General features: G+C 38.5%; 1 protein-coding gene across 2 annotated transcripts in view; it reads left to right on the top strand.

The window, feature by feature from the left end:
- The window catches only part of METAP1 (methionyl aminopeptidase 1), a 28,149-nt gene extending 2,559 nt beyond the window's left edge, over nucleotides 1-25,590 (top strand). Inside the window, exons 2-12 of one of the 2 annotated variants that reach the window (XM_052775923.1) lie at nucleotides 7,981-8,032; nucleotides 10,383-10,495; nucleotides 11,828-11,888; nucleotides 12,737-12,828; nucleotides 13,526-13,609; nucleotides 15,094-15,232; nucleotides 18,589-18,720; nucleotides 21,218-21,361; nucleotides 23,757-23,822; nucleotides 23,993-24,174; nucleotides 24,287-25,590. In XM_052775923.1, the coding sequence (XP_052631883.1) occupies nucleotides 7,981-8,032; nucleotides 10,383-10,495; nucleotides 11,828-11,888; nucleotides 12,737-12,828; nucleotides 13,526-13,609; nucleotides 15,094-15,232; nucleotides 18,589-18,720; nucleotides 21,218-21,361; nucleotides 23,757-23,822; nucleotides 23,993-24,153 (1,044 nt within the window). In that variant the 3' untranslated portion in view covers nucleotides 24,154-24,174; nucleotides 24,287-25,590. Of the gene's footprint in view, nucleotides 1-7,980; nucleotides 8,033-10,382; nucleotides 10,496-11,827; nucleotides 11,889-12,736; nucleotides 12,829-13,525; nucleotides 13,610-15,093; nucleotides 15,233-18,588; nucleotides 18,721-21,217; nucleotides 21,362-23,756; nucleotides 23,823-23,992 lie in introns of both variants that reach the window. The other variant, XM_052775914.1, reaches the window with a different exon arrangement.
- The last annotated feature ends 1,493 nt before the right edge of the window (nucleotides 25,591-27,083 follow it).

The raw sequence follows: 27,083 nt of genomic DNA, 5'->3' as shown, positions 1-27,083 counted from the left end.
CAAGTTTCAGCTGACAGTACTGGACTGGTTAGCATTTGTGAAACTTTTCCAAAGTTCTCTCTTTGGTGGTTTTCTTTCCATTGTGGTATTAGATGCATAAATAACTGTTAGATAAGCTAGTGAGTGGACCTAGGATGTTATTCCACTTCACAGCACAGCCTGCATTACAGCTGGCATGGTCCTATTCCCTCCTTCCAAGGATGCACCTTTCTACCCTTTCCATTAAGCTGGCCCTGATTCCTTGGTGAGCTACTTCTGGGGTTTTTAGGGTTTTCTTTTAATGAAGGAAAAGCAGTTGGATTAAATTTTTTGCTGGTTTAGCTCCTCAAAGCTGTGCACTGCAGGATCATAAAACACCAGTGCTTCAGGAGCATGCTGCCAAAGAGCAGGCTTGCCCGTTGTGGCCCAGTTTGGCATCACCGTAAAGTCAACCCATCCTTATTGAATGCAATGGTGTTAGCTACAGGTATGCAGGCACTTACTCTGGGCTGAGTGCAGGATGGGAGTGACAAGCTACCTGGCATCTCTTTCAGGGGTAAGAGCATCTGTACGGACATGCATGCTAGGTTAATTAATTTGCTTGGAAGCCTACGATGACTTGTTCATACACCCAAAACTTAGAGCTAAAACCAAGTTTGTAGGAGTTTATTTTCTCCAAGGCTAAGAATAAACAATAGAGAAGTGTGAACTACTGTAGAAAGGTAATCAGTATGAAGCAATGTGTTTGGATTATAAATAGTAACATATAGTTTGCGAAGAAAAAATAATTCAGGAGGTATAGGACTGAGAATCTTGGTGTAGTGAGGAGATTAATTAAACATTATTGTTCATCACTGCATAGAGAGAATTGAAGTGAACTTTTCAAGTAGATTGTATCAAGACAGTGATTTCCCCAGCGGATTTATCATTTGTGCTTCTCCTTTCCTTGAGAAAGGGCATTATTCCGGTCATTTATTTTTCCCCCCTTTCTGCATCAAAAAATATGCCTCAACAACATGCCCTGAAAATGCTTATTCTGAAGTAATTTGACATCCTCTGAAATTCCTTTGAGCCAACACTGTTTCATCTCTGGGTGTTGTGCACCTTGGAAACTGGGTACAGCTGTTGAATAACAGCTGTGCTTGTGGGTCATGGGTGGAAAGGGGGCCAAGGCAGCCGAGTTCTGGCCTAGCAGAGAGGTTCTGAACTGGTAGTGGAGACGGGGTAAGGATGGCTTTTAGCAGCGAGGGAGCTCTGAGTTGGTGTGTTGAACCCCAGCATTATTTTTTTTCTTTTACTCCAAGGTGTAACAAGAGGGACTATTCTGCTGAGGGATTCTGTCTGCTGTTAACCTTTAACAATATCTTCATTTAGGCTAGTAAATCAGGTGCTGTCACTGCCAGCTACCTTCTTTCACTGTCTTGCTTTCTCTTTTGTAGAGATTTACTATGCGTGTGTTTTATCATCTTACAGTGAGATACAGTAATTCAGTTGATCTTCTGAATGTGGAAATAACACAGATGCCCAGCATCGCAACTCAAGCATGTTGTTCCTCTTACTAAGATGAATTTGCTATTGTGAAACCTGCCTTTATAGATATGCACATCACTTGTGTGTAAATGATATGTAGTATACATTAACAGTTTGTGTTTAAATATGCAAACAATTTACATTTTTTCTATGCCTTCTACAAGTTGCTGAATGATAAACAGAAGGTAGTAACTGTTCTTGAGATCTCTCTCTTTTATATGAGCCTTCTAATTGTAAATTGATCTCTTATTAATAATTTTGTGTTGCTTTCATGAAAACTTCCTCTGATACTATTTATATCTGTGTAAGTGTCTCAGACGAAACAGAGTAGTCTGAGGTTTTCTGTGATGTGGACTGGATGCTGGTGTGTGGGCATTTCTTCAGCCAAATTCAGAAATATCTATTTATAGCCATATACTGGAAACATTCTCCTATTATAAAGTCAGTGGCCTGTGCTGCATTTTTTTTCTCCAAGAGGTGGAGGCCACAGATTACTATCAGAATAGTACTCCTAACTTATTCAAGGAGAACGGTTGTCCCTTCCTGCTTTGTGTGCCCATGTGTTGTCAGTCCCGAAGAGGCCCAGGTATATCAAGAGATCTGGTTATAGAGTCAAAAATGAGGACTGTGACATGGTGAAGCTGCCACACGTGAGCAATGTTTGGACATGTGTTTTAGGTGTTTGAAGGGAAACTATTTCTCTGAATTGTACAGAGGCAGCAGCATCTCTCTCACAATGGTGCATACCCACCAACAGGGCTCTTTCCATTTGAGGTGGGGTATGACTTGTTAAATGCCAGTGACAGGAAAGAAATGCTGCTCTCTTTTCTCAGTGGGTTTGTATACTGATTTACTCCTTTCTGGGAGGCAGATTTTCACTGATACTCAGACCTGGGCCCTTGACAGCTGTGGATACTGAAGGTCACAGAAATTTGTGAAAAAGGAGAGTGTTGTCCCATCTTCCACTTTGCTGTTTCGTTTCACCTTCAGTGTGTTGGGGGTGGGGAGCAGGGAGCAGTGGACCTGGATGAAACTATTTTTTGTCCTCTCTCGTTTCAGACCATAGGATGTAAGTGCAATATTTCATTCTTGGTTCACTGTTCTTTGCTGTGCCTAAAATAGGCTAGAACCTGCTGCTTGGATCCAACTGCAACACGTACAGGTTTCTTTTGGTATAAATGGCACTCTGCACATACCGCCTTCTAGAAGATCTTTCGACAGATTCCCTTCACCAGGAAGCTGGCATTTTTAATTGCCTGTAAATCACCATAAATACCCGTGTCTGTGGTAAATGCCTGGTTATTGTTGAGGCACAAATGCTGAGCCCTCATAACTTTCTGAAAGTAAAACTTCAGACTCCTATAGGCAGGCTTTCCGAGCCTGGTCCGAGGACGGTCCAGTTTGAATTTCTGTGGTCTGTTGTTCCTTTGCTACTCTCAAAAATCACTTGTATGTCTCTGTAAACCTGAAAAGTTGCAAAATGCAGTCCCTTCCTCAAAGGAAGGGCTCTGTCATGTGGGGGACTCAGGAGTCTGGGTGAAATCAGGCTTTAGAGGAAGGAGAAAGCCAACATTGCTGGTATCCAAAGGCAGTACCTACATGCAGCACCTTGGTTTGAATCTGAAAATGCATATTCAGCTCTTCTGAAAAACTGACTAGTCATGTATGCTGCTTAGGCTAGTTTGGGAATTTTGTACTCAGTTTTTCAAGCCAGAGGCTGTCTCTGTGTGCTTGTACCATGGCTAGAAGAATAGGGTTCAGCATGCTAAAAAGAGGCAACTGCTTTATTTTAACATCAAATGCATTAACAACTGTATTCCTCAACATACTTGTACTTATGGATAAAATGTATGGTTAATCTGTATTGTATTAAATATATATGTCACTGATAACCTGATATTTTTCTTAAGCTAAATGCTGTACTCAAGCTTTTTTTGTCTCCTGTTTTGCATACCTTCAAGGTAGTTTGGTTAAAAATGAGTTCTCATTAAGCAAAACTACATGATCTCAGATTAAGACAATTTTACATTCCAAAGGACATGTTTAAATTCTATTAAAAAAAATTGCTCAGAATGTTTTTAAATACAGTGTACTGCTTGGCGCTGTTTCCTAGATGCTTGCCTATTACAATTGAGGGTATAATGACATGCAAAGAGACAGCCAGTCTGTCCCCACAGTCTCGATTCCAGCTGTCTTTTTTTTATGCTGTAGAATAGGTATTTTTGGAAATTCATCACAGTAGCTCTAAATGATGAGCAGAGTGGATAGAGAGGGGTAGTTTTGTGGAAGTTGGACATGAAATTGGAGTTCTCAGTAACTGTACAGTGGGGCAGTTTTTGCATACCTGCTGATAGGTGTATTTACAGTGTCAAATGCCAGGTTGTATAAAGCAGCAATACCTGAAGGTGAAGGGGAGCCTGAAGAAGAGTGTCAGCCTTAAGGCTGGAACTCACTGATGGAGAGTTGGCAGGGCTAACTTTAAATGAGCTGCTACCCAGCAAAGGCAGTTCAGAAACACAGTCAATGAGTATGCTTTGAATTCGGTGTTGTGGTGCCTGTATAGCTTCCTGTACTTGGGTAGCTCATTTAAATGTAGTTTGGTTATGTCTGTGCTATACAGAGGTTGGCAGTGTAGTTATATCCTAATCTTGGTTGATTTAGCACCCTTTTCTCCTCTGGAATTTGCAGTTGGCTGTGCTTTTCTACCTCTTAATCAGGTTGCATGGATACACGAACCGCAAGAATAAGAAGCTCCCTGTTATTACTGTAAAGATGACAATAAACATAGGGGGGGTGAAAATCCTTGCTAAGTAGCTCACTAACTGTTCAAAGGGTTTGGTTTTGTTTTGTTCTTTCAATGGCTGATTTTAAAAAAAGCCTAAGGTATTTGGTAGTGACCATTGCGTTCATAGTGAAAATGCACTCTACTGTAAAACAAATTCTGCTATGCTGCATGATTCTGTCAATATTTCAACCCGTAAATAGATGTTGGACCGAGTCCTTAAGGTAAATATAATTTACAGAAATAACATGGCTTCCACAGGGTGATCCAAGAGGAATCTTTCTAGATTGTAATGCTGATTGTGCCTTTGGTTACCTTTTGGTAAATGCACAAGTTCTGGTGAACACTGGGTTGAACTTGTCTCTAAACACAGAATCAGTGGGATTGGCTTAAGAATGGCTTGAAGCCAGAAATGTTGTTAAAGGTTTAAATGTTGACAGGCTCTGTTTAAAAATCACAATTGTATTTTTCTTGCTGATAGAACAGTTGTACCTAAGATTGCTCTAAACAAATTGAGGATTACCTCTCCACTCCCTGCCTTTTTTTGTCATACATTTGACCTCTCTTCTCATACAGTCCTCTTCAGTGTTTCCAAGTCTGTCTTGATTGCTATATAAAAAACGCATGCAATAAGAAGAAAAATGCTTTAGGTGAGAAGGGTGGGGATGTTAATATCAGACATAGTAATGGATAATGTAGTGTTTGAAATGAAATCCAGGAAGTCTTCCAAGAAACTTGAAGCCAAATTCATATTATTCCTGTGTACTTTCCCCTTGAAGCTAATTAATGTTTTCAAATATAGCCATGCGAAGTCATGTGTTCCTTTTTTAACTGTATCAGAAAAAAAAATCTTTAATTTCTTAATTTTAATATTAAAAATCACCCTGGATACCTTTTTTTCTGGATTTTGTTAATTTAATCATGGAAAATTTTCTATCCTGATCTGTATATGGCATAGGAACATGGAAGAATCATTAGAGGCAGGAATGATAATAGGAAGATTGAAGTAAATGGCTCAGCAGAGAAGGCTCAGCGAAAAGCAGAATTTTCTCCAGAAAATTCTCCAGAAAGTGGCCCAGATGGAGAGAAAGAGTGGCTTTCTTCCATGGCTTGTCAGGAAGTCTGCCGTATAGAAGGTGAGGGTGTTTGCAATATGCAGTGGTACATTGGAAGTGCTTTGTCACCAGAGCTATGATTCTCCAACCTGTGAGATGACAGCTGCCATATTTTTATCTGAAATTGCCAAGGCAGAGCTTTGCAGGCATGTGCAATGTAGTGCTTGTGCAGTAAGTTGTTGAATATAAATAGTTTGTGTGTACCCAGTAAGTCCAGTGCTTACAGGAAGCATATGACTGATCCTACACAAAATACATGGGTTGTAGGTGGATGTGCAGCATATCCTTTGAGTGCCTTCCAAAAGTGTCAGACCAAGACAGAGATATTCATTGATTGTACGCTGCATGTGTAATAACCTGTGCTTACAAAAATGCTTTGGATTTGCTGTGTGTACTTGTTGCGGTTGATTGATGTGCTTATAGTGCACGTGTCTGGGACGTCCTGGTGTACAGCAGCTTGTTTGGAGCTATGCTGTAGTAGTTCTGACGGAGCTGCTGTTCCTCTGGAGACAGAGGGCAAGTAAAATCTGGGAAACATAATTGGGAAAACTCAGACATATGGCAGCCTTATGCAGGATCCTCTTAGGTTGTTTACAGCTGCAGGAAATAAAAAGCCAAAATGGAGCCTGTCAGGTTATGATACCGCCAGCAGTGAGGTGTTTGCCTGGTGTTTTCTGGCTGTGGGCCGGCAAAGAGGAAAGACTGTTAGCGTTGCAGAAAGGAATGGCATTGGAGAATACTCCCCAAAATTTCATGGGGAGGGAGAGAATAAACTACAACCAGTAATTACCACAGCTGATGTATGTCTTCATTCCCCAAATGCTCCTTTATATCCCAAGAAGTGGATTCTAGATTTGCAGACTGGGTAGCTGCTCTAAGTCCTTAGTTGTGTAATCCTCCTTCTTCTGCTTCAGAACAGAGGTCTGGTGTTTAAAAGGGGATTAAAACCACACTGGTGCTTCTAGTGTCCTTGAAATAAGGGGTTTAGCTTTTTTATTTTTTCTTAAAATAGGCCTCAGTTAAAACCTGCTCCTTTTCTCCCAGCTCTCCAACAGAAAACAGATAATGGTGCAGAGGGTTATACAAGTGTGACAGTAAAATCTTCCGCTGCTTGTTCAAAAAGATGTTCTCTCTGGTAATCTAAAGTGTTGGTTTCAGAGCCTCTTGTTGACCAGACCATTATGTAGCACCATGGCATGGCAAGTGCCAGTCCAGAGAATATGGCCACTTCAAGGATATGGTGTAGGAGAAGACAACAAACAACTGGTTTTGGTAATGAGGGAAATAGCACACACCAGGCTCTCTTTGAACATAGGCATACTTGTGCACCACTTTAGTGTGGTTTTTGTGGACACAGTTTGATAAATGCTGGTTGTAAGACTAACGAGAAAATGGGGAGAAGATGGCTCTACAGGAGTAGACAGTTAAGACTGTTCAGTTGCAACCATGAAGCAGGGATAGAATGTTATACGCCGGGCTTAGTTTACAGATCTGTTGTCTTGGACTGGTTGAGTGTTGTATACATTAGGTTGAATCAGTTGTTGGCTCTGGATGGTAGTTTAACAATGATGATTCAGCATTAGTATTGTCTTTCCTTATAAAGGAAAACAGTTTGCTTCCTGCCTCTTTCTTCAGAAATTCAGCTGTTATTGTAAATGATTGGAATTAGCTGTTTCCTAATGGTTGTTTTTAGTGCACATAGACATTGAGTTAGACTTTCTGCTACAAAACCAAGTAATTTCCTAATTACCACCTTAAAGGATCACCTTTAATGCTGCCTTCTGCAGCTTTTCTACTTAAATCTCTCCATTTTTCATGTCTCTCCTTCATTTTAGTCTTTCTTTATTCTTCTCCAGCTGCCAGCCATTTCCATCTGCCCCTTTGCTGATTCATTGTTCGTCGCATGAACTGCTCTATTTGTGCTTGGGGAGAGGAGAAAAAGACAAACTCCTTCTTCACAGACACTCTTTTCTTGACTTCCATTTCAACTTTCTCATTTTTTTAATTTCCTATTTCCATTCAGCAGCCCTCACTTCCCCCCCCCCACTTTAATCTATTTAATTTGTTCCCCTGTGATCATGCTGATTGGCCTCTGTTGCTTTCCGATGCCGGGGAAGGAGGCAGAAAGGACACAGTTAGCAGGAGGAGATGGCTTCTTGTAGGAGCCAAGGGAGGACATCCTGCCTGCTGCAGTGCTGTAAGATCTGGTGTGGAGATAGGCTGTTTCAGCCAACCCGGAGCAACCATGGTGTTTAGTTACTCATTAAAATGATAAGGGGACAATGCTTAGTAGATAGGATTAGATCAGTGTGTTTCACTGTGATGGGTGCATCTCTTCGGCTACGCTTTCTGTCTATTCTGGCTCATAAGCTGTTGAATGTAGTATTTTCTATTGTTAAGACTAGCAGTTACAGTAGCATTTACTGCATGTTGCTAAAAGGGTTAATAAAATCAATCTTCAAGTTTTCTTTTAAAATACAGTTGCTTCTCTGTTTTGTGGGGATGGCGTGTTTGTCCAGGATAATGCTACTTAAAACATACGTATATATGTATATATATTGTTTGCAATTCTAGGAATGCTTTAAGGGAAGCTGGGCCACTCACAAGTTACTACACAAGAAAGCAAGTAAGTACATTTTTTTTTATATCCATTTTAACATTGTTTTGAATTTGTTTTGTCCTGTGCAGCCAGCTTTAGGTGGCCCTGCTTCAGCAGGGGGTTGGACCAGATGACCTCCAGAGGTCCCTTCCAACCTTAGCTGTTCTGTGATTCTGTGTCTAAGAATGGTATGGATTTTTCCAAGATATCTGGCACTGGATTCTGCATATCTGAAATTTTGTCCAGTTCCTGGTAATCTAAAGATCTATGTAAAATTTCAGAGACAGTGGTACGGAAATCTGTTTCTGTTCCCTTTTCTGTTTGTATGAAGTATTCCTTGAGCTACATTGCCAGGTATATGAACAGAGAAAGGGCGATGCTGAAGTAAAGGGCAAGGAGAATAATAAACCATTATTATAAGGCATTGCCAGGCTTGTTCCATTCTAGGATTTTGATGTCTAATGTAGTAAAAGGCAGTAAATTGGGAAAGGTTCTTGTGAAGTCTTTGTGATTAGGCACTTGCTGGAATGCAAGCGAGCCAATCAGAGTGCAGCTGTTCTGTACATTTGGGGTGTACCCCTTTGGAAAAAAAAAAAGAATGCTTTTGTGCCCTGATGCAGCCGCTGATAGGAGGATGTATGATAGCTAGGATTTTGCTGAGTTTAGTCGAACATAGTAAGAGAACGTAGTAAGGCATCTGTATGCCTTAGTTACAGCTAGTAGCTCTGGTGCAGAAATACCAGTAGACTGGTAGATTCTCCCTTACCTGAGTAGTAAAAATAATCCATGAGTTTAAAACCAAACAAAAAGAGAGAGCAGACCCCAGTTCTGCCCCCCCTTGCCTCCTCCCCCCTATCCCCCTGCCTATCTTCATCAAGTCCTGCTTAAAAGGGAGGTGGGATTAAAAAGTAAGTGGCATGGCAGAGATCCAAAACCTCAAGTAATTTACCTCCTCCTTTCCTAAAACCCAGTAAAACTCCTTTTTCCATGATAAACGTTGCATGGTTAATAGGTTGGGGTAGCACAGGCAATTACAAATGTTTTCCTTCTTTCTGCCTTCCCAGTGTAGGGGTCTCATAGTTCACACTTAACATGCTGTATCCTATTACTTTGTACCTGCGCGGATACGCAACTGTCTTTGTTAGTAGTTCTAGTAATCCTCTGGTGCAGTCTTCTAATGCTTTTGTTTATCTGACAGCAAATTTTTTTATGATTCCACTAAATCTGTGATCTTGTTGGCTTCCTGGATAACTGCTGAGCCCAAGCTGAGCTGGCTTGGATCTGATAGCCCTCAAGAACTCAATGCAACAAACTGCTGAAGCATGTCAAGGGAATCCAAAATATCGCTTTGTTAAAACTTTGGATTTTTAAAGTATTATTTCTCAGTGGTTCACCTAAACTGAATGTCATGTGAGCAGATGGCTCAGATGTCAGCCACAGAGGTTCTGAGGAGCTTGCATTAGGGCTTGCTATGGCAGACCTTTTGCCATCTCTTCGTTCTTGTGAGATATAAAAAGAGAAAACAAACTTATCAGGTTATGAGTTAAAGACCAATGCTACTGTGCTCTTTCTTAATCCTTACCTCCTCTTTGTGAGTAAATATTTTTCCTTTTGATAATGCTCACAATCTACTTGCTTCATTCCTTTATGTAAACGCCTTCAATCTGCCCTGTTAGGACTGTGTTATTTGTGAATGGAGTCAGTCACTGGACCTCATCAGGCACGTATTTCACAAGGTTGAGAGAGCTGGGAACTTCCAGCAGATTGGGACCATCTTGTAAGGTGCATGCACTGCCCGTCCTGAAATGCAGAAGTGGCAGCACCTGCACTCTGTCCATCAGATCTGGAGGGGCAGCAGGCTCCATATATTGAAACTAACAGTTGGATACCTTCCTTCCCACCAGAGGTCATTTCTGTCACTGAATGCTAAGAGAAATCACAGAAAAGGAATATTCATCTACAGTGCAAGAGTGTTAATTGAAGGGATAATGAGTGTTTCTGTAGAAATAGGCTTTTTTGCAAGAATTAAAACAAGCACAGAACTATGTTTCAGAACTACAAATGAAGAGCAACTTAAATGGTTACTACACTTCATTTGTGCATTCAGTACTGCTGTCCTGACATTCCCCAGTTTGATGTAGAATAAAGACAGAGTTGGCAGGATGTGAATTTTGAAAGTGGAAAACTTAAGGGCAATACAACATGATAACTGCTACTTACAGTTTCATATACCAGTATCTAAAATGCCAGAAAGAGTCAAATCTAGACTTATGTACCTCTAAGTCACTTTCTGGACCCCACAGTTCTTATTCTTAGTAGGACTGATTTTGCTACTGCAATTTTTTTTTTCTTTTTTTTTTTTTTTTGTCTTTTTCAGAAGATGAAAAAGCTAAGCGTGAAGTTTCCTCTTGGACCCTGGAGGGTGACGTTAACACAAATCCCTGGTCTGGTTATCGATATACTGGTAAACTCAGGCCACACTATCCACTGGTAAGCAATAGGTGCCACTCTGTACTCCAGCGCTGCTACATTCTGTAGCAACTAATGGTCCAGTCCTGACCTGATTACCTCCCACGTTTTAGCTGAGAGAGGAAAGCTTCTTCAACAATCGGAACCTGATGGCAAGGACATGTATGACTGTGTCCTTATTGTGGTTCATTTTGATTTAACTTGATCTATTTAAAATTAAGGAAGTGCCTGTGAGGTAACATGCATCAGTAACAGGCTTAAGCTCATACCTTTTGGCTGTACATTTTGACATTTATTCTGCAAAAAGCTGCTGCTAGTTCAGATGATGTCTTCTCCTAGCTGTTTACTGTTCTCATCAACAATGGAGCAGTCTGTTTCAGGAAAACTCAGGTAAATTAATTTAGAATTTAAATAAATGGTTTTGTATTATTTTATGTAAATGGTTTGAAATAACCTGGTGAGTAAGCTGGTGAACAGCTCTGCTGAAGGAACAGCGGTTATAGTAATCTCCAGCATTGGAATGGTGAAGAGTAACTGAGGTCAATAACATCTTCAGCTGTGAAAGGTGGGTTTAGAAGATGGCCTCAGTATAGCTGTATTTTGAAATTGGTACAAGTTTGTACATGGAATAAGCTGAAGTTTTTACAGGAATAATGGCACTTTATTTACATGTGTCTTTTCTAATTGGCCTGTGCTAGAAATGCTGCCCCTGTGGCATCCTCTCTATAGTCTTCTCCATCTGTTACAGGCTCATCGGAGAACAGATTAGCAGAACCTGAGCCCATGTGTGTGTGTTAGTGTCATTGGAGAACGGGTGTTTTGGATATGTCACTGGCCAAGTAATTTAGTAGTGTTATTGCTGAACATTTGCTTTTTTGTCTTCTGACCGCTGTAGGATTGATGCAAATGAAACTATAATAAAAAGTGCTAATGACTAGGGTGATGATTAGAAATAACAATCTTGCTAATAGACACTAATAACCAGAGAGAGGAAGATTGTATTTGGAACCAGTGCGTTTGCAGTCTGGAAAGTAGCAGAATAAACACTACAATGTAACAGGGATAATACATTATAAAACCAATTTTGTTTACTTGACACATAAAAGTTTCATTTTTACAAAGCTGTGAAGTTGGCTATTAGAGGTTGTATAATATGAAAACAATAAAGAGTAACAGGAGAATATTTGAGAAATGAAAATTGGAACTGTTTTGGAGTGTTTGCATACTTCACAACTTTTTTGAAGTGGAATTAGCTGTATTTCACTGTATTTAATTTTGCTGCGTGAGCGTCTGTTTTTGTGACTATAGTAAGTATTCTTGTAACCTAACCAGCTTTGACTATGATTTATTTAGACGCCAACAAGACCTGTGCCAAGTTATATTCAGAGACCGGATTATGCTGATCACCCACTAGGTAATTTGAAACAAATCACAATTATGGAGTGTTATGTTTGCTTTCTATTTTTCTTTTAATTGAAAAAGCCTTTAAAGCATGAAAGAGATACTGGAGAAGGGAACCTCTTCTTTCATCTGTTCTTCTCACTCTACCTCTTCTTCCCCCACATTAACATACTGATTTTTCAGAAATAATGGTTGCAAGTATTTTTTGGAAGTCCAAAGTTTGTAATACGTTATCTTTCAAAGGTGTTCAGGGAAGAAAAGATTTTTTAAATCTTCAGCCGTTCTTTAGTTATTCTTTACAGAATGTAAATATTTAAACAACACAAATACTGTCTTTTAGGGGGTCATTCAACCATAAAACTGAGCTTCCACAGAATTTGGTAGGATGTTTTCATCAGCTGATTATTGCAGTAGTATAACTAGAGATATTCACAAACTTATATAATCCTTTGTGGCTCTTTTAGAATATTATTTATTACTATTTATTACCTGCAAAGCAGCTAAAAAAAAGAAAAAAAAGACTTTTCTATGAATAAAATAATTTCCCTATAAATCTGATTTTTAAGGTTGTGTTTTGACTAACTAGACATGATGGTTTTATGCAGTAAGTGAGCAGGCATCCTGAGCACATGTAGGCATTACGATTTTGTGGAAGGCTTATGAATTCAAATTAATCTGGATAATGATGATAATGCTATGACTTGGTGGTTGGTTACTTTGGTCTCTGGTGAGAAAGTACATACTTTTATTGCCATTGGTAAGCTAAGTAAGTTCCTTGATTGAACATGTGTAGCAATCACTCCTCTGTATAACATGGTTTTTTTCTTTCTTTTTTTTCTCCTCCCCCTTTTTTCTTTTCAGGAATGTCTGAATCAGAACAGGCTTTAAAAGGAACCTCTCAAATAAAAATACTCTCATCTGAGGATATAGACGGGATGCGAGTAGTGTGTAGGGTAAGGGCATTTTGGTCTTTGTTACAAAGTGCCTTGATTCTTTAAAAATCTATAGTGATTTTACCAGTTTGTGAGAGCACATTTGAGAGTACAAACTTTCAAACCACTTTTGAGCACTGAAAAATAGTTTAGGAAATTTGATATTTTCTTGTTTTTTCTCTTCTTGTGACTCCCAATTCACAGTAAACTATTTTGCAAGCAGAAAGAGGACTTTTATCTGTTTTCTGGCTTTGTTGTTACTAGTGAGATAACTTGTGGCTGAAACATTGTTGCTCTTAAGAATGTATTTTATACTGCATAAATGAGAACGGAACTTTTTCCTCTCCTAGAGTTAGTACTAAATAAAAACTAAAAAGCAAAAGCAAAACAGAGCCTCAGCCCTAACAGTTTTTGGAAAAGAGCTGTTCAACTGTAATCACTTCCTTGTGCATAAAGTCAAACTTTGAAATGTATTTAAGTAGTCTGATTTAAGTTTATGATATTCAAGGAAACTGTGGTCCAAATCTTAATTGGGGTATTTTCAAATGTCACAGAGGTGGCTTAGTAATATAACCTGTGGACATATCGAAGTGTTTCTAGAGCCCAAGTACACCCAGCTTTCCTAGCAATCTCGGTGTTGCTATAGAAAATGGGTTGCTAATCTTCTAGGGAGTAGTCCTGATCTTATTTTAAATCAGTACTTTTGTTTCATTTGCAGCTTGCTAGAGAAGTATTGGATGTTGCTGCCATGATGGTGAAAGCAGGTGTAACTACTGAAGAAATTGATCATGCTGTCCATTTAGTAAGGTTATTTTATTGTTCTTCTGGTGTTCATAAGTGCTTTCTTCTATCTCTTTATTTTTGAATGATTGTTGTGTGGTTTTCTTTGTGTTGCATGAATTCCTTTCTTTATTTTGAACTGTTTCCCAGTTTGAAGCTAGTGGGTAGTGCAGATGTTAGAAATATGTTACAGCGCAATGGTAGATTCAAAATGAGTTAGGAACTCCTGGGCCTTTCTAAGTTTCTTCACCTGTTTTCTCAGTTAACATCATGTAATTTTCTTTTTTCTAAACCCTTTTTGCTCCACAGATACCATTATATAAAGAACATCATATGTAGGCCATGGACTTTTTGTGCTCTGTGTTGTTGGTTAAGATGTACAGAGGAGAAAGTTTAATTATTTATGATTGGGAATCGGAACTGAGGAGCCTGAGAGAGAATTGAAACAAGATGTTTGATGCAGTCAGGCAAACTAAAGCCACAATCCAGCGAAGTATTTGAAATACATGTTCAAGTATTTTCCTGGCTTAACTGTTCCTAGATACTTGAATTGTGTAATTTTTATTTTTCTTTGCTGTCTTCTCTATAAGGCAAGTAAACTGATAATTGAGGATACTTGTGTGCACTGTGGGGAAGGCAACGGTTTTGATATAGTTAAGTTTGTTAGAAAGCTTTCTGGTTGCTGGTTTTATAATCTGCATTTGCAGCTGATGAACAAAGATTGTAAGGAACTTACTCTGGTTTGATTAGGCTGGAGGTTTCTGTTGAACTGCATTAAACACTAAATTATTTCCTTATGTATAATGTCTAATATGAACAGCTAGTAGTTAAAATGGTGTTATCCCTCCTCAGCAGTTTTTGGAAACTTTTGCGTGGCAGGTTGTTGATGCTGACCGATATCCCTAATTGGTACTTTGCAGATTTAAAACAGCATTATTTCTTAAAATAAAAAAAGTTAACACAGTATTATTTTTCCACAATTGCCCAATATGTCACATAGTGTGTATATGTATGTTTATGTAAGTATATATAAAATGTATGTGTCAGTTTTGCAAAAATCCCCAAAAGGTTATTAGGGTGCAAAGGAAGCAGCTTAAGATTTGAAAGCTAGGGGTGAAAGAGTGGTGCTAAATGTTATTTTGTCTAGCTTGTGTGTTTTGCAAAAATACTTAAAGTCTTAGACCAGGTGCTTAAAAAAAGTCATTGAAAATGGCTGGTTTTTAACTAAATAAATATTGTCATGCATTGTTTTAAACCTGAATATTTCAGCATTGGTAGTTGAACATAAAAATGAGTAGAAACAAAATTAAAGTAGCTTTACTTTCTTCCTGGTAAGAAACGCAAAGCACAACAAAATACCATAATGCCAAAAAATGCTTGAAGAATCTTATTTTCAAGAGCCACTGCTTTTCAACCTATCATTCTTACTGTAAAGCTGTTGCACATACGTTTTTTCTTTGTACAAAACTTACTAATGTAAAGTGTAAATTGTATTTTCTGAAATAGGCTTGTATTGCGAGGAATTGCTATCCTTCCCCTCTGAATTATTATAATTTCCCTAAGTCGTGTTGTACATCAGTGAATGAAGTGATCTGTCATGGAATTCCTGACAGGAGGCCATTGCAGGAGGGAGATATTGTTAATGGTAAGTGCTATGAAAATTAGCCTTCAATATTTCTACCTTCTATCCAGTTAAACCATGCAGTAATGTGACGTTTCACTAGCAGGCGTGATTGGAATAGCTTCTTAAGAGAGGCTTTTGTTCTCATTTACCAATTAACCTCTGCTATTTACATACTTGAAGTAATGAGTTTATTTAATAAAATAATTTTAAAGTTTGGTCCATTTTAAGAGCTTTATAATTCTTCTACCCTGGTCTATGCATTAGTATAGTGCCCGAGTATTCCACTTGTGGGCTAGTTTCCAGTTGTTGCAGACTATATAAACAGTGAATAAAATGTATATTGAATTATTCAACTGGATTACTTCTGTGTGAATTCTTAATTAGATGGCTCTAGATCCTTAAGATTTTGCTATGGACATGATGATTATGATGACTGTAAAGGATCCTAATGGTGAGGCATTGTATAGGTACATATTAAAAAACATACCCTTTTTTTGAGCATCTCGCAGCCTAACAGTACCAGCTGCTTCTTGTTCATGGTACTCGAGGTGCTTATGCCTTCTTGGGTGGTGAGGGATACTTTTATAAATTACTTGACCATTTTTTGTTTGCTCATTCATTTCTTCTTGGTTTGGCAGTAAAAATTAATGACATACGTTTTGTACAAACATTTGCACCTTTGTTTATTGCATTGGTTTCCTTTTCTCTTATCTGTAAATAAATTCCCAGCGTATCCTAAGGTTTGGCCTACCTCTAGAAGCAGGTTGGAATCCTTTTAGATTGTCAGATATTTGATATACATTAACATGCAGTAACAGCTACTAAGTCTACAGCTCAGTGCTGTGGGTACCAGCCTTTTGAGAACAAGCCTCATGATTGCTGCCCCGTTCTAGGTCAGGTTTGGTCTGGCTGACAGCTCTGAGCTGTAGCGTACATGTAACCATTTGGCCAAAGCTCCTTTATCTTAATTTCAAAGATGATGCCTTTGCACAACTCTACCATTTCCAGCTTTTCTGGCATTGCTGGAGTCCAAACTAAGAAGCCCAGTTGAGCTTACTAGGTTGGCTTCATCTACATGGTGCCTTACCTCTTCACTATTTGCATGCCAAGTACCTCAGCACTAGAAAACACGTTTTATAAGAGGGTTTAGTCATACTTTGTTCACATCCCTGCCCTGACTGCACCTGCCCAAGCTTTGAGCCTTCTGCTTTGATTTCATGAGGAAGAACTAGTTTACTCTTTTGAGGCTGAGTAGGTCTTGTTACAAAATGGTCCACATTTTGTGGATTGAACATGGATTCCCCATGGGCTCAAAAGGCTTCCAAGTCTTGTAGGCTTCCTTTTGGTAAGGTAGTGGCTCAAAAGCCTCTTTAAAAGAAGGAACAAAACAGGGTACAAAGGAGGAGATAGAAAAAGTACTTTGGAGGGAATGTGCCCAGTGAACAATAGAGGAAAGTGCCCATCTTTCTCTTTACTTAAACTTTTTAGCCTGCTGGAAGCAAAAGGTGGCCATGTCAGAGTCCAAAACAGGGTTTTAGAATGACAGGAAAACATCATCCAGAAGGTACTGGCAGGTGATGTCTAGTCCAACCCCCTGCTCCGAGCAGGTCATCATAATGTTTTGTTACCACAATGTTCCCTGGGAGCAGATTCTTAAACAAAGCTGATCACTTTGCAAAGTGAGATGTTCTGGCCAAATCTGGCAGCGTCAAGAGAAAGTCTTGTAATCACATGGCCTGTAGAGATAGCCTCTTTGTAGCAAGTAGTCTGGACACTGTGCTAAGGAGCTCTGATACACAGTTCACAAGAAATTTATCTGGGTAAGGTACCAGGGTGCTGGTTTCTATACAGTCCTGTTGTTATGTTACTAGATACATACACTGGTCAAAATGTTCCAGTAGTCCCATGGAATCATGCAGTGACTATAGTATAACCCTGCACATGCATGCATCCACAACAGGCAGTATTGTTTTTGTGCGGTGTTAATTTCATTCTTAAATGTCTGCCAGCAGTACAGATTTACTGCTGACACCAATGGTTTTTTTTCCCCCATGTTTTCCTATCAACATTGTACTGGTCTCTCTAAGTGGCTCATATACCATATTCCTAAAGTATTATTGCTTAGTACAATTTCCTTCATGGCTATTTACCTGTGAGGAGGTCTGTTTGTGGATTTTTTCATGAACATCAGTTCAATAACTATTCTAGCAGTTTTGGTACTCTCCAGCTATTAGACCTACCAGACTGCTGACAAAGTCTGTTAAACACAAAAGTACTGATTCTACCACAGGAAGTCAACTTGATATGCAAATCTAGAATATTTTGCATGTATTTACTATATATAATGACTATATGATGGCAGGTTTTAATTTTTTATGCGTCTGCCATGAGAGACAGGATACTAGAATAGATGACAGCTATGTCTAAACTGGTAGGCCTGTTCCCATGTTTTGTAAAAAGACTATTTTCAACAAGCATCTTGTATGGATGCTCCTAATCCAAAAAAGCATATCTTTTTTTTGGAATGAGTTAAGCTATTTTTCAAGAATGAGTTGTATCACTTTTAGTTTACAACCAACTTTAAACACAAAGCAAATGAGTTTTACTGCAACAAAATTCTAAACTCTTATTATCTGTTCCAATAACCTTGGTTCTTTAAGCATGCCCTTCTCATTCTTGCTCTTTGCCTGATACTGAACGTTTAAATTCTTAAATTTGAAAGAAAAAAGAAAAAGTTTTAACTTATTTGGTGTATTTTTCTTAGTCAGTAATACTATTGGAAAGTTGCTGTATATTTAATGTTCAACAGATGTTACCTTTTTGGCTGGAATCAACGGGTTTTGGCATTACAGTTTTTGCAAAGGTGTGACTTACTGTTCTAAACATGCATAGAAATGACTGAAGTTAAAATATGGGTTGAAACATGATTACATACCTTTTTAAATTTAATTTCCCCGTATTAGTGCTGGAATTAATTCTAAGAAAATATTTTAACCAGGCAAATCACCATGGAGCAAAGAACTTCTCTTTCCTGTTTTTATATTTACCTAGAAAACCAATCATAAGCTTGCTGTGTCTGTCTTGCTTTGGTGTGGGGTTTTTTCCTCTTCCTTTTTTTTTTTTTTTTTTTTTTAATTAAATCAAACTGTTGGCCAGTGAAACACTATCTTATTAATTAATTCTATAGAATCTACAGGATCAGCATGAGAGAATTGATTCTGCTGGAAGAGTTCACGTCCGGAATTCTTCCAAAGTAATCTTATAACTTCACAATTACAATACTACATTTTCACGTGTTTGTTGTCCTTTCACGAATTAAGAGACAAGAATTGAGAAATACAGTGCTAATACTACAATATGTCTGGTATTCTTTGCAGTGGATATTACTGTTTATCGTAATGGCTACCATGGAGATCTGAATGAGACATTTTATGTTGGAGAAGTTGATGAGGGTGCAAGGAGGCTTGTCCAGACAACTTATGAGTGCCTAATGCAAGCCATTGATGCAGGTAAACCCTTTGGCTAGTACCTGAAGCATTATGGTTTTGGTTCTCAAACGTGAGTGCTCATACTTGCTATTACCCAGGAGTGACTTCTGTTGTAGAACACAGAAGCGTTAGTGTGTGTCACCAGCAGATGATGTATATTGTATAATACAGTGATTCTTCAAATGGCACAGTTCTGTGGGTGGTGGTTGCAACTTTTATTTGAAATGTGGGTTGACAAGGAAAATGTAATTGATGATGAGCTGATCCACATATGAATATATTTACATGGAAACAGCCTTTTCGGACTATTAGTTAGATGAATAAGGCATCCTTGATCTGAGTAGTTTAGAGAATGTGAAGAACAAAGTGTGTTTTGGAAAACCAAATCATGGCTTCCTACTTTTATAATTTGTATGGTGTTGCACAATGAACCGATAAGGTAAAACTGTTTGAACGCTTAAACATATCTCTTTACCCCGCCAAACTTGATGGTTATTTCATAAATCTAATTATGAGCTCCTGATTTTTCAACTGTGGCAGTGTGCCAGAGAAGACAGATCCATATCCTTCAGTACCCACAGAACTTTTAATTATGTTGCTTAAATATAATTCAGGACAGCTTTATTGAGACATACAATGAGATAGAGAGGTAGCTAGAGAATGTCATGTTCAACTTCATTCACAAAGGAATATACTTAATTCTCTTAGACAGAGAAGACAAAACAAAAATCGCCCAAGTCCCTGGAAATACTTGTATTGTCTGTATCTATTATACCCTGCAGCTTCTTAAAATCCCAAATAAAATTTACTCACTTCATGGCCTCTAAAGACTGAAGTTTAAGGTGCTATATATGAAGGCTTTAACCTTGCATTGAATCAAAAGTAAATGGGAAAAAAAAATTATAATGAACTTACTTTGGTTAATAATTTGGAGACAGCTAACCAAGCTGAAAAGACAAAAATCCATATGAACGATGTCTTGTGTATCCTTTGTGTGATTAAGAAAATACTGCAGAGTTGAGCTGTGAAGAATATAGATTACCTATTTATGTGGGATTACTATTCTGAAATGACCACTTTGTTTTTCAGAGCTAAATCAGAATAATGTTTATCTTTGCTCCTGTACTTTATAGCAAATGTTATATGTGCTGTCTCTTATCTTTCATATTCAGGCTTTGATGTATAAACTGTGACAGAAATTCATCTTTGTGTTCATTATAATGAGATTTAAATTCTCAGTGTAACTTTTTTCTTTACCAACTTTTTAGATGCTGTAACAGGTTTTAATGGGTTTTAGACATTCCCTGCTAGTAGGAATTCTGGCAGCAAGTGTCTCGGCTGTTAAAAAGGGTTGCCTCTCCTCTGTTTAAATCATCTTAATTTCTTGGCGTTGGACCAGCAGAGCTCTAACTAGGAGAGTTGTATGAGAGAGAGAAGCAGAGGGCTCCTTGCTGCATTGAGATGAATTGCTTGGTATTGTCAGGCCTGAAGGAGATGGTACTACTTCACAACTACTTAGCACAAAACCAACAGATTAACTTTTCCTCTCTTCCCCACCATGTCTTTTTTTTTTTGTATTTTGGGAAAAGCATGCACATTCCAGTAATCTAAATTTGTTGTTATTTTGTGTAAACTCAGCTTACTGATTTCAGTTGTAGTTGTTTACATTAGCAGAGAATTGAACTAAATGGCTTGCTTCACATAAAGTTTTAGCTATGTATGTGACCTCTGCTCAAGATGGCTCCACATAACCACACAACATCTGGCTCCTGAAGGAACTGCATGTATTCAGGGAGTTGTGAATGATGAGGCATTGTTGCTTTTATGGTATTATTACTCCCTTGTCCAAGTGCTTAAAGTGAATTTTTCACACCATTTTCATCTGTTTCAAACTCTGTCTTTTAGGGCTTCCTAAAAGGATTGACAAAAAAGTTAGTCCTGCATATGAACATTCTTATTTGGTGTAGCATTGCCACTAAAAATCTTGTCTAAGAGTAGAGATACCCATTTTGTCCTTTCCGCCCCCCCCCCCCCCCCCATCTTGGTCCTTCACATATAATCAGTTTCCTGTTTATTTGTGTGCACTTTTCACATAGTAGTAGAGATAAATGTATATTAAAATACAGTTCATACATTCATTGAAAGAAGCACTGCAACTCTAGGTATGAGAAGTTACCCAGTACTTTGAAAGTCTTTTGTTGTCTTTAACTTCAAACTTCAACATCCTTTTAATATATGAGCACTTACTTCCGTGGAAGGAAGGAAGTAGTGTTCTTGTGAAGAAGTTTTCTTCTTTCTCTCTCTTTTTCTTTTTTATATGAGACTGTTTCCTCCCCCTCTCATGTTAGTGCACTCACTTATATACTTGGTGGATTAAGTGATCATAAGAAGTTGTATACTAGAACAGATGGCCATACAGGCGATGAGTGCTACAGAGATATTAGCCTGAATGGTGTTTGGTTAGTTATGTTGAAAGCAAGCTCTATAAATTTCCATTTGTATCTCCTTAATTTTGCAGTAAAACCTGGTGTTCGGTACAGAGAACTGGGAAACATTATTCAGAAACACGCTCAAGCAAATGGATTTTCAGTGGTTCGGAGCTACTGTGGGCATGGAATCCATAAACTTTTCCACACGGCCCCTAACGTGCCACATTATGCCAGTGAGTATTCATTCCCTTTGGGTTGTCCTGTAGACAAGAAGTGGTTTGCAATGAATGCACCCAATTTACTTCTTGCTTATATTCTAATAAAGTAGCATGTTGCCTGACAGCCATCAAGTTAGCATTTTTGCACTTGTGAAATAATTGTTTTCTAAACTCTGGACCATAGCATGCTTCATGAACCTAAATAAGGTGGATATATTATATATTGGGACAATCTGTGCCTACACTAATGGTTAGTGTTAGCTCTCATCTGTACTGGGTAAGTGCTCAATGTTTTTGCCTGAATTCCCAACTAATCCTTTAGACATACTTGTCTGACATGAATGGGTAAACGTTTTTATCCTTAGAAGGTCTAAGCAAAAACTTACTGCCGTTTCCAGATGTAAATAAAAGGCTTTCTGAATAGTATAGACGAGTGTTGTGCCTGAATCTGGATCCTGTTATGTTTCACTTTTCTTCATTTGAGTCTTGTGATCTGATGTTCTTGGAAATTTCTTTGTAGTGTATGGCAGAGGAGGAATGACCCTTCCCCCATCAGGGTCTCAGCTTTAGGTTTTGGAAATGGCAATGTCCCCTTGCCAATTTTTGCCAGCAGGACTAAGAAACAGCATCCACAGAGGCAAAGGAGAGAAGCCTAAGTGCCAGTGGACAACTAAGGATAGAACAAGTATCAAGAAGCAGTGATAAGCGGTTCACACCCACTTCACTTGCAAAGCTCCCCTGATAGGACATTTATTTCTTCAGACCTGACAGATGCCTCCATCTTCCCATCTCCTAACAAGCTTTAATACAGTTTATGGTTATAGATTATAATCTAGCAATCCCTAACTTTTCATGTTATCATTTCTCTTAAGTTACTTTTTCAGAGAACAGAGAAAATATATTAATCACAGGGCAGAAGGGTATAAGTTCCTGGTATTTACTTTTTGTCATGTAAAATTAAGAAAATCTGGATTCTTTGGAGATAGAGGGCATTTTATACCAATTAAAATGCAAGCCGAGAAAAGGAAAATTTCTGTCTTTCCTGGCTGTTGGGAACTTTGAACTTTTTTTTTTTAATAATTTTTTTTTTTTTTAATTGAACCAAAATGTCTGTTCCCAAAAAGGAATATGCTGGGTTTTTTTTTCTGGTATTTTAAAATACAGATTCACAGCAAAAGCAAAGTGGAAAGACCTGAGGGACTTAAAGCCTCTTGAAGGAAAAAAAATTGAAAGCTCCTGCATATTTTTGGCTTACTATGAAAGGATTTTTAAAAGCAAAAAGCTCATTTTATAAGCCTTTAAATTATTTAGCAAAATCTTAAAAACTACAGGGAATAAAGGGCAAAATTTGTTCAGATGCAGAAGACCAGAAACTTAAATGTGAGAGTAAGAAATACCAGCAGATGATGGAGGTAGAGGCAAGACCCTTTAAGTAGAAAAATGTTCTGGTTGCTGTTGTGTCAGCTTGATGTCAGATTTTTAAAGCATCTAGGTGATTTAGACAATTTAATAAATCTACACAATTAGAGTGGGGGATGGGGAATCTGTATGTAAGAATTGATGCAAATTGTCTACAGCAGCAAAGTAGCTTGGAGCTAATGGTTCCTGTGCAATACTGGAGCTTGTTGCAGCTCTCGCCTGCTAGGCTGGGTCAGATCTAAGCCGCACTGCCGTTCAAGGTGAAACATGGCAGAGGAAAAGGGCCGAAGCCTTTCTTCAGTCAAACTACGCTTCTAGAGACGTGCTGTGCATCAGTTCATGTGCTGCCACATAAACATTTTTGGTGTGTATAACGTCAAAAAGTTCCGGCATTATTGTCCTGGATGCCTTGAAATTCTCTGCCTTTTTATGTTAACTAAAGAAATACAGCATTATCACCCTGACACTACTATGACCCCATTACCCAGAGTAATGACGGGGGCAATGTGTCCTTCATAAATGGAATCACGGGATTACTTAACTGCTATCATATTTTGACAATTTATTGGAGCTAATGGTTCAATGGAAACAAATTAAATGGTTTCAAGCCTTCTCTGAATATCTTAAGTGCTTCTTATTTTTATTGATTTTTTTTTTTTAATGATGTTTTTCATCATAGCAGTCTGCAGAAATTCCTCTATTACATTCACTCAGTGTTTTTATAGAACTGGGGTTGAACTCCAGCTGTTGGAGAGAAAGACAGCAATTAATTTTAAGCTCCTTGAGTAAATATTGCAGTGTTGGGGGAGGGGAAGAAGGAAAGAACTAAGGGAAATTTTAACGTAGCATTAAAAACGGACAAGTGAATGGGTCATCTCTGAAGGGCTTTTCTGACTTTACCGTATTTCTGCTGTTTTCTTCTAGGACAAGGATTCATTCATTTACTAAGATGGGATAACTTTTTCTAACTTGAGTGTTTATTTTATTGCAGAAAATAAGGCAGTTGGAGTCATGAAGCCAGGTCATGTATTTACAATTGAACCAATGATCTGTGAAGGTAAGCAATTTAGCAATAGAGTAAAATGGTTACTCTTGTTTACTATTAAGTAGTGATGGAATAGGATGCCGGTTCTATTCTGTATAGTTGACAGATTTTTTTCATTTCTCTTTGGGGAACTGATATCTGTTACTTAAATGATGACTTTTTGACTGTTTTTATGTTTTTAGGTGGTTGGCAAGATGAAACATGGCCTGATGGTTGGACTGCAGTAACAAGAGATGGAAAGCGATCTGCCCAGTTTGAACACACACTTCTGGTCACCGATACAGGCTGTGAGATCCTGACCCGGCGGCTGGATAGCATTCGTCCCCATTTCATGTCCCAGTGATAGATAGTCTAGACTGAGCAGGTGGATCTGAACGATACATATATTTTTTATTTTTTTTTGTCTCTGTACTCTGCATTTTTTAAAGAGTACAGAATAGAGATTTCATCACTTGCTTTGTTCTCCGTGATTGTAGATACGAGGAATATCTTGAAGAACCTGACCCAATGTCTGGAAAAGCAGAGAGGAATCTAAAGAATTTCCTGCTTTCCTCCTACCTACAACATTCATGCTATATTTTTCTTTTTTCGTCAATTATTTCTTTAGCACCTTTCTTCCAGTTAGACCCACAATTGCTTCTGTTACTGCTATGGTATTAGCTAGAAAAGTGTGGGTAACCTTTCCCACTGGGACTTGATATTTTGGGATCCAGGTTTTTTTCACCACTTCAGTGTGCCCTGTCGCTCTTGATATGTGAGTGGCACCTGAGATTTTAAGCATTTCTAGTTCCAAAGACTTGCTCCTGCTTCTGCAGATACTGTTCTAATGGGCTGGGCCTTGTTTGTTTATCAGTTGAGAAGGGGGCAGAAGGGAGAAAGACATGCATGTTGCCAAGAATAGGCTACCCTTACCTTTAATTCTGTCCCCATCTCTCTGCTGATGGGCTCTGTGGTGATTGCGACTGTAGGTGACACACGGTGTTAATGGTAGGACTTGTTTCTCTTGCTGGAGATTTGATAGTAGGGGCTTCCTACAGGGAAAATTCATAAATTCTGTCTTATATGCAACTCCCTGGAATAAGCTGCTTCTCGGCGAAGCAGTGTTTGCAGGCAGTCTCCTGCTCCAAAAGCTTGGTGAAGCTGATGTATCAGACTTGCCTAGGTAAAGGAATGAAACAAGAACCAAAAAGATCCCATGATTCATGGGATCCCTGCGTGTGTTAACTGTGGGGCATTTTTTAAAGGTACATCCACAGTAGCTGGGGGGGATTGGATTTGCAAGACTTACAGTGAAACGAGTATGTATCTCAAAACAAGTCTTGAGTGTGAGAAAATGAAACACCTTCAATGCTGTATTCATTTTCTTCTGGTAGTTTTTAAACAGGTCATTTTTCCCCCCTCAGTTAAGTGAGTTTCATGCTTTTGGAAAGTCTTAGTGGGGCAGCTATGAAAACTGATCTTTTTTCCTCGGACTGGGTATAGAGTGGGCAATGTTAGTATATATACCCATTTATTTTCTGTTAATGGGTCATGATGATCTGGAAACTGTCACGTTAAGGAGTGTGGACTGATTAAGCCCCTCTTCTCTACCCTTTCTTTTCCCATGCCCACTTCCTTTCCGTCATCCTTGGTGTCTCTGGTGAGGGAATTTATTTTTTCTTCTGAGTTGTAATGAAAAATTTTTCACACCCCATTGCAGACTTAAGTCTTACACCACTGTAATGCAAGTAATAGTTAAACCAATGCAGACATTAAATCATACAATCATGGGCATAAAATACACCTTTTACAAGGTGTCTGGTGAATTTGTTGCCACATTAGACCCAAGCATATGAGGTACTGCAGACCCTTGGCTCCCCTTGGCACTGCAGAATTTAGGTGGGGGAAGGGGGTTAGTGCTTCATAGAACTGGACTCGTGTACTACCAAATACCAAATTTGCCAGAAAACATCTTCTCTGCCCTGAGTGCCTCAGACCTCTGTTGCTCTAAGAGTATCATTGCGATGTTTTCATTACCTTTATTATTATTTTTAATTATGCAGTAAAGTGACCTGAAATGATGCATATAGAGCATGTGTGCGTGCGTATGCGTGTGTGTATCGATTTTAACAAAACAGACTGTAGTACTTGAGTGGAATTACCTGTGTTGAATGAGATGTAATGTATTGAGGAGATGACTGTCCTAGAGGTTTGCCCACCATATCATTCACTTGAATGGTTACAACGGTCTTGCCTTTTCTATGTGTGTGTATGATGTGGGGTGGGGGCTTCATTTTTGGTCTATAAAATAAAAGTTGCAGCTGCTTTTAACAGAAATAACAGGTTTTTTGTGATCCAAAACCAGACATAGCATTCTCAATTATATCCAGGTTTGCTTGCACTAGCGCAAGCCCTACTAGTAGATGCATACAAACAGTTAAAAATCATCCTTAAACCTGCATGTGCCACTTGAATACCTCTTTGTCCTTGCACCAATACAACCACATTTAACACTGCACATTTTTAATATAGGTAATCTATGATGCTAGGCATTGCTGCCCATAAGTTGAAATCACAGCATGAAAACTGTTCATACTGAGTTCATACTACCACAGTATTTTTAAACAAGGGGGAAGCTTAGTCAGCATCTACACCAGTTCTTTCAACATGAGATAGCACATCAGTCTGGAGAACAAAACATATTTAATAAAAATACTGTGAAAGGCCATTTTTTCACCTATCTAGCTGTAACTTTGCTTGAACATGACATATTAGACTTGTGCTGACTGGATTTGGGAATTTATTTTTTATTGTTACAGAAGTTGCTATCCACTTAAAAAACAAACAAGCAAACAAACAACCTCCCCAACTTAAATCTACTTTCTAATGAACTTTTTAGAAATTGTATACACTTTTGCCAAAACCAAAATCCTGTAATTAGTTCTGAAACAATCTCTTGAAGTATTTTCCCTTTACTATCATATAAGAGAGTGTGGAAACTCTTCATGCTGTTTCTGCAAATTGACATGAATATTTAAGGAGAGAAGATTTGATAGCTAATATTGAATAAAAGAAGTAACAGCATGTGGAGAGGGGACAAGCTGCATCTTTTCCGTAACAGCCAGCAGAGTACATACATACACATTTCATGTACAGTCGTTTGGTGGAAACTTTTTGTCCGTGGAAGTCCTTACAGTTGTCAAGACGGTACAGTTCAATACAGTACCTTGATCACCAAGAATGGGGTACAAGCTCTTATAAGTCCCTGTTAGCTGAGCAACTTCAAAGAGACTA

This window comes from Harpia harpyja, chromosome 2 (genome assembly GCF_026419915.1).
Source record: "Harpia harpyja isolate bHarHar1 chromosome 2, bHarHar1 primary haplotype, whole genome shotgun sequence".
Classification (NCBI taxonomy): Eukaryota; Metazoa; Chordata; class Aves; order Accipitriformes; family Accipitridae; genus Harpia; species Harpia harpyja.
Note: the sequence above shows the minus strand (reverse complement) of the source record. Positions and strands in the feature narration are given on the sequence as shown.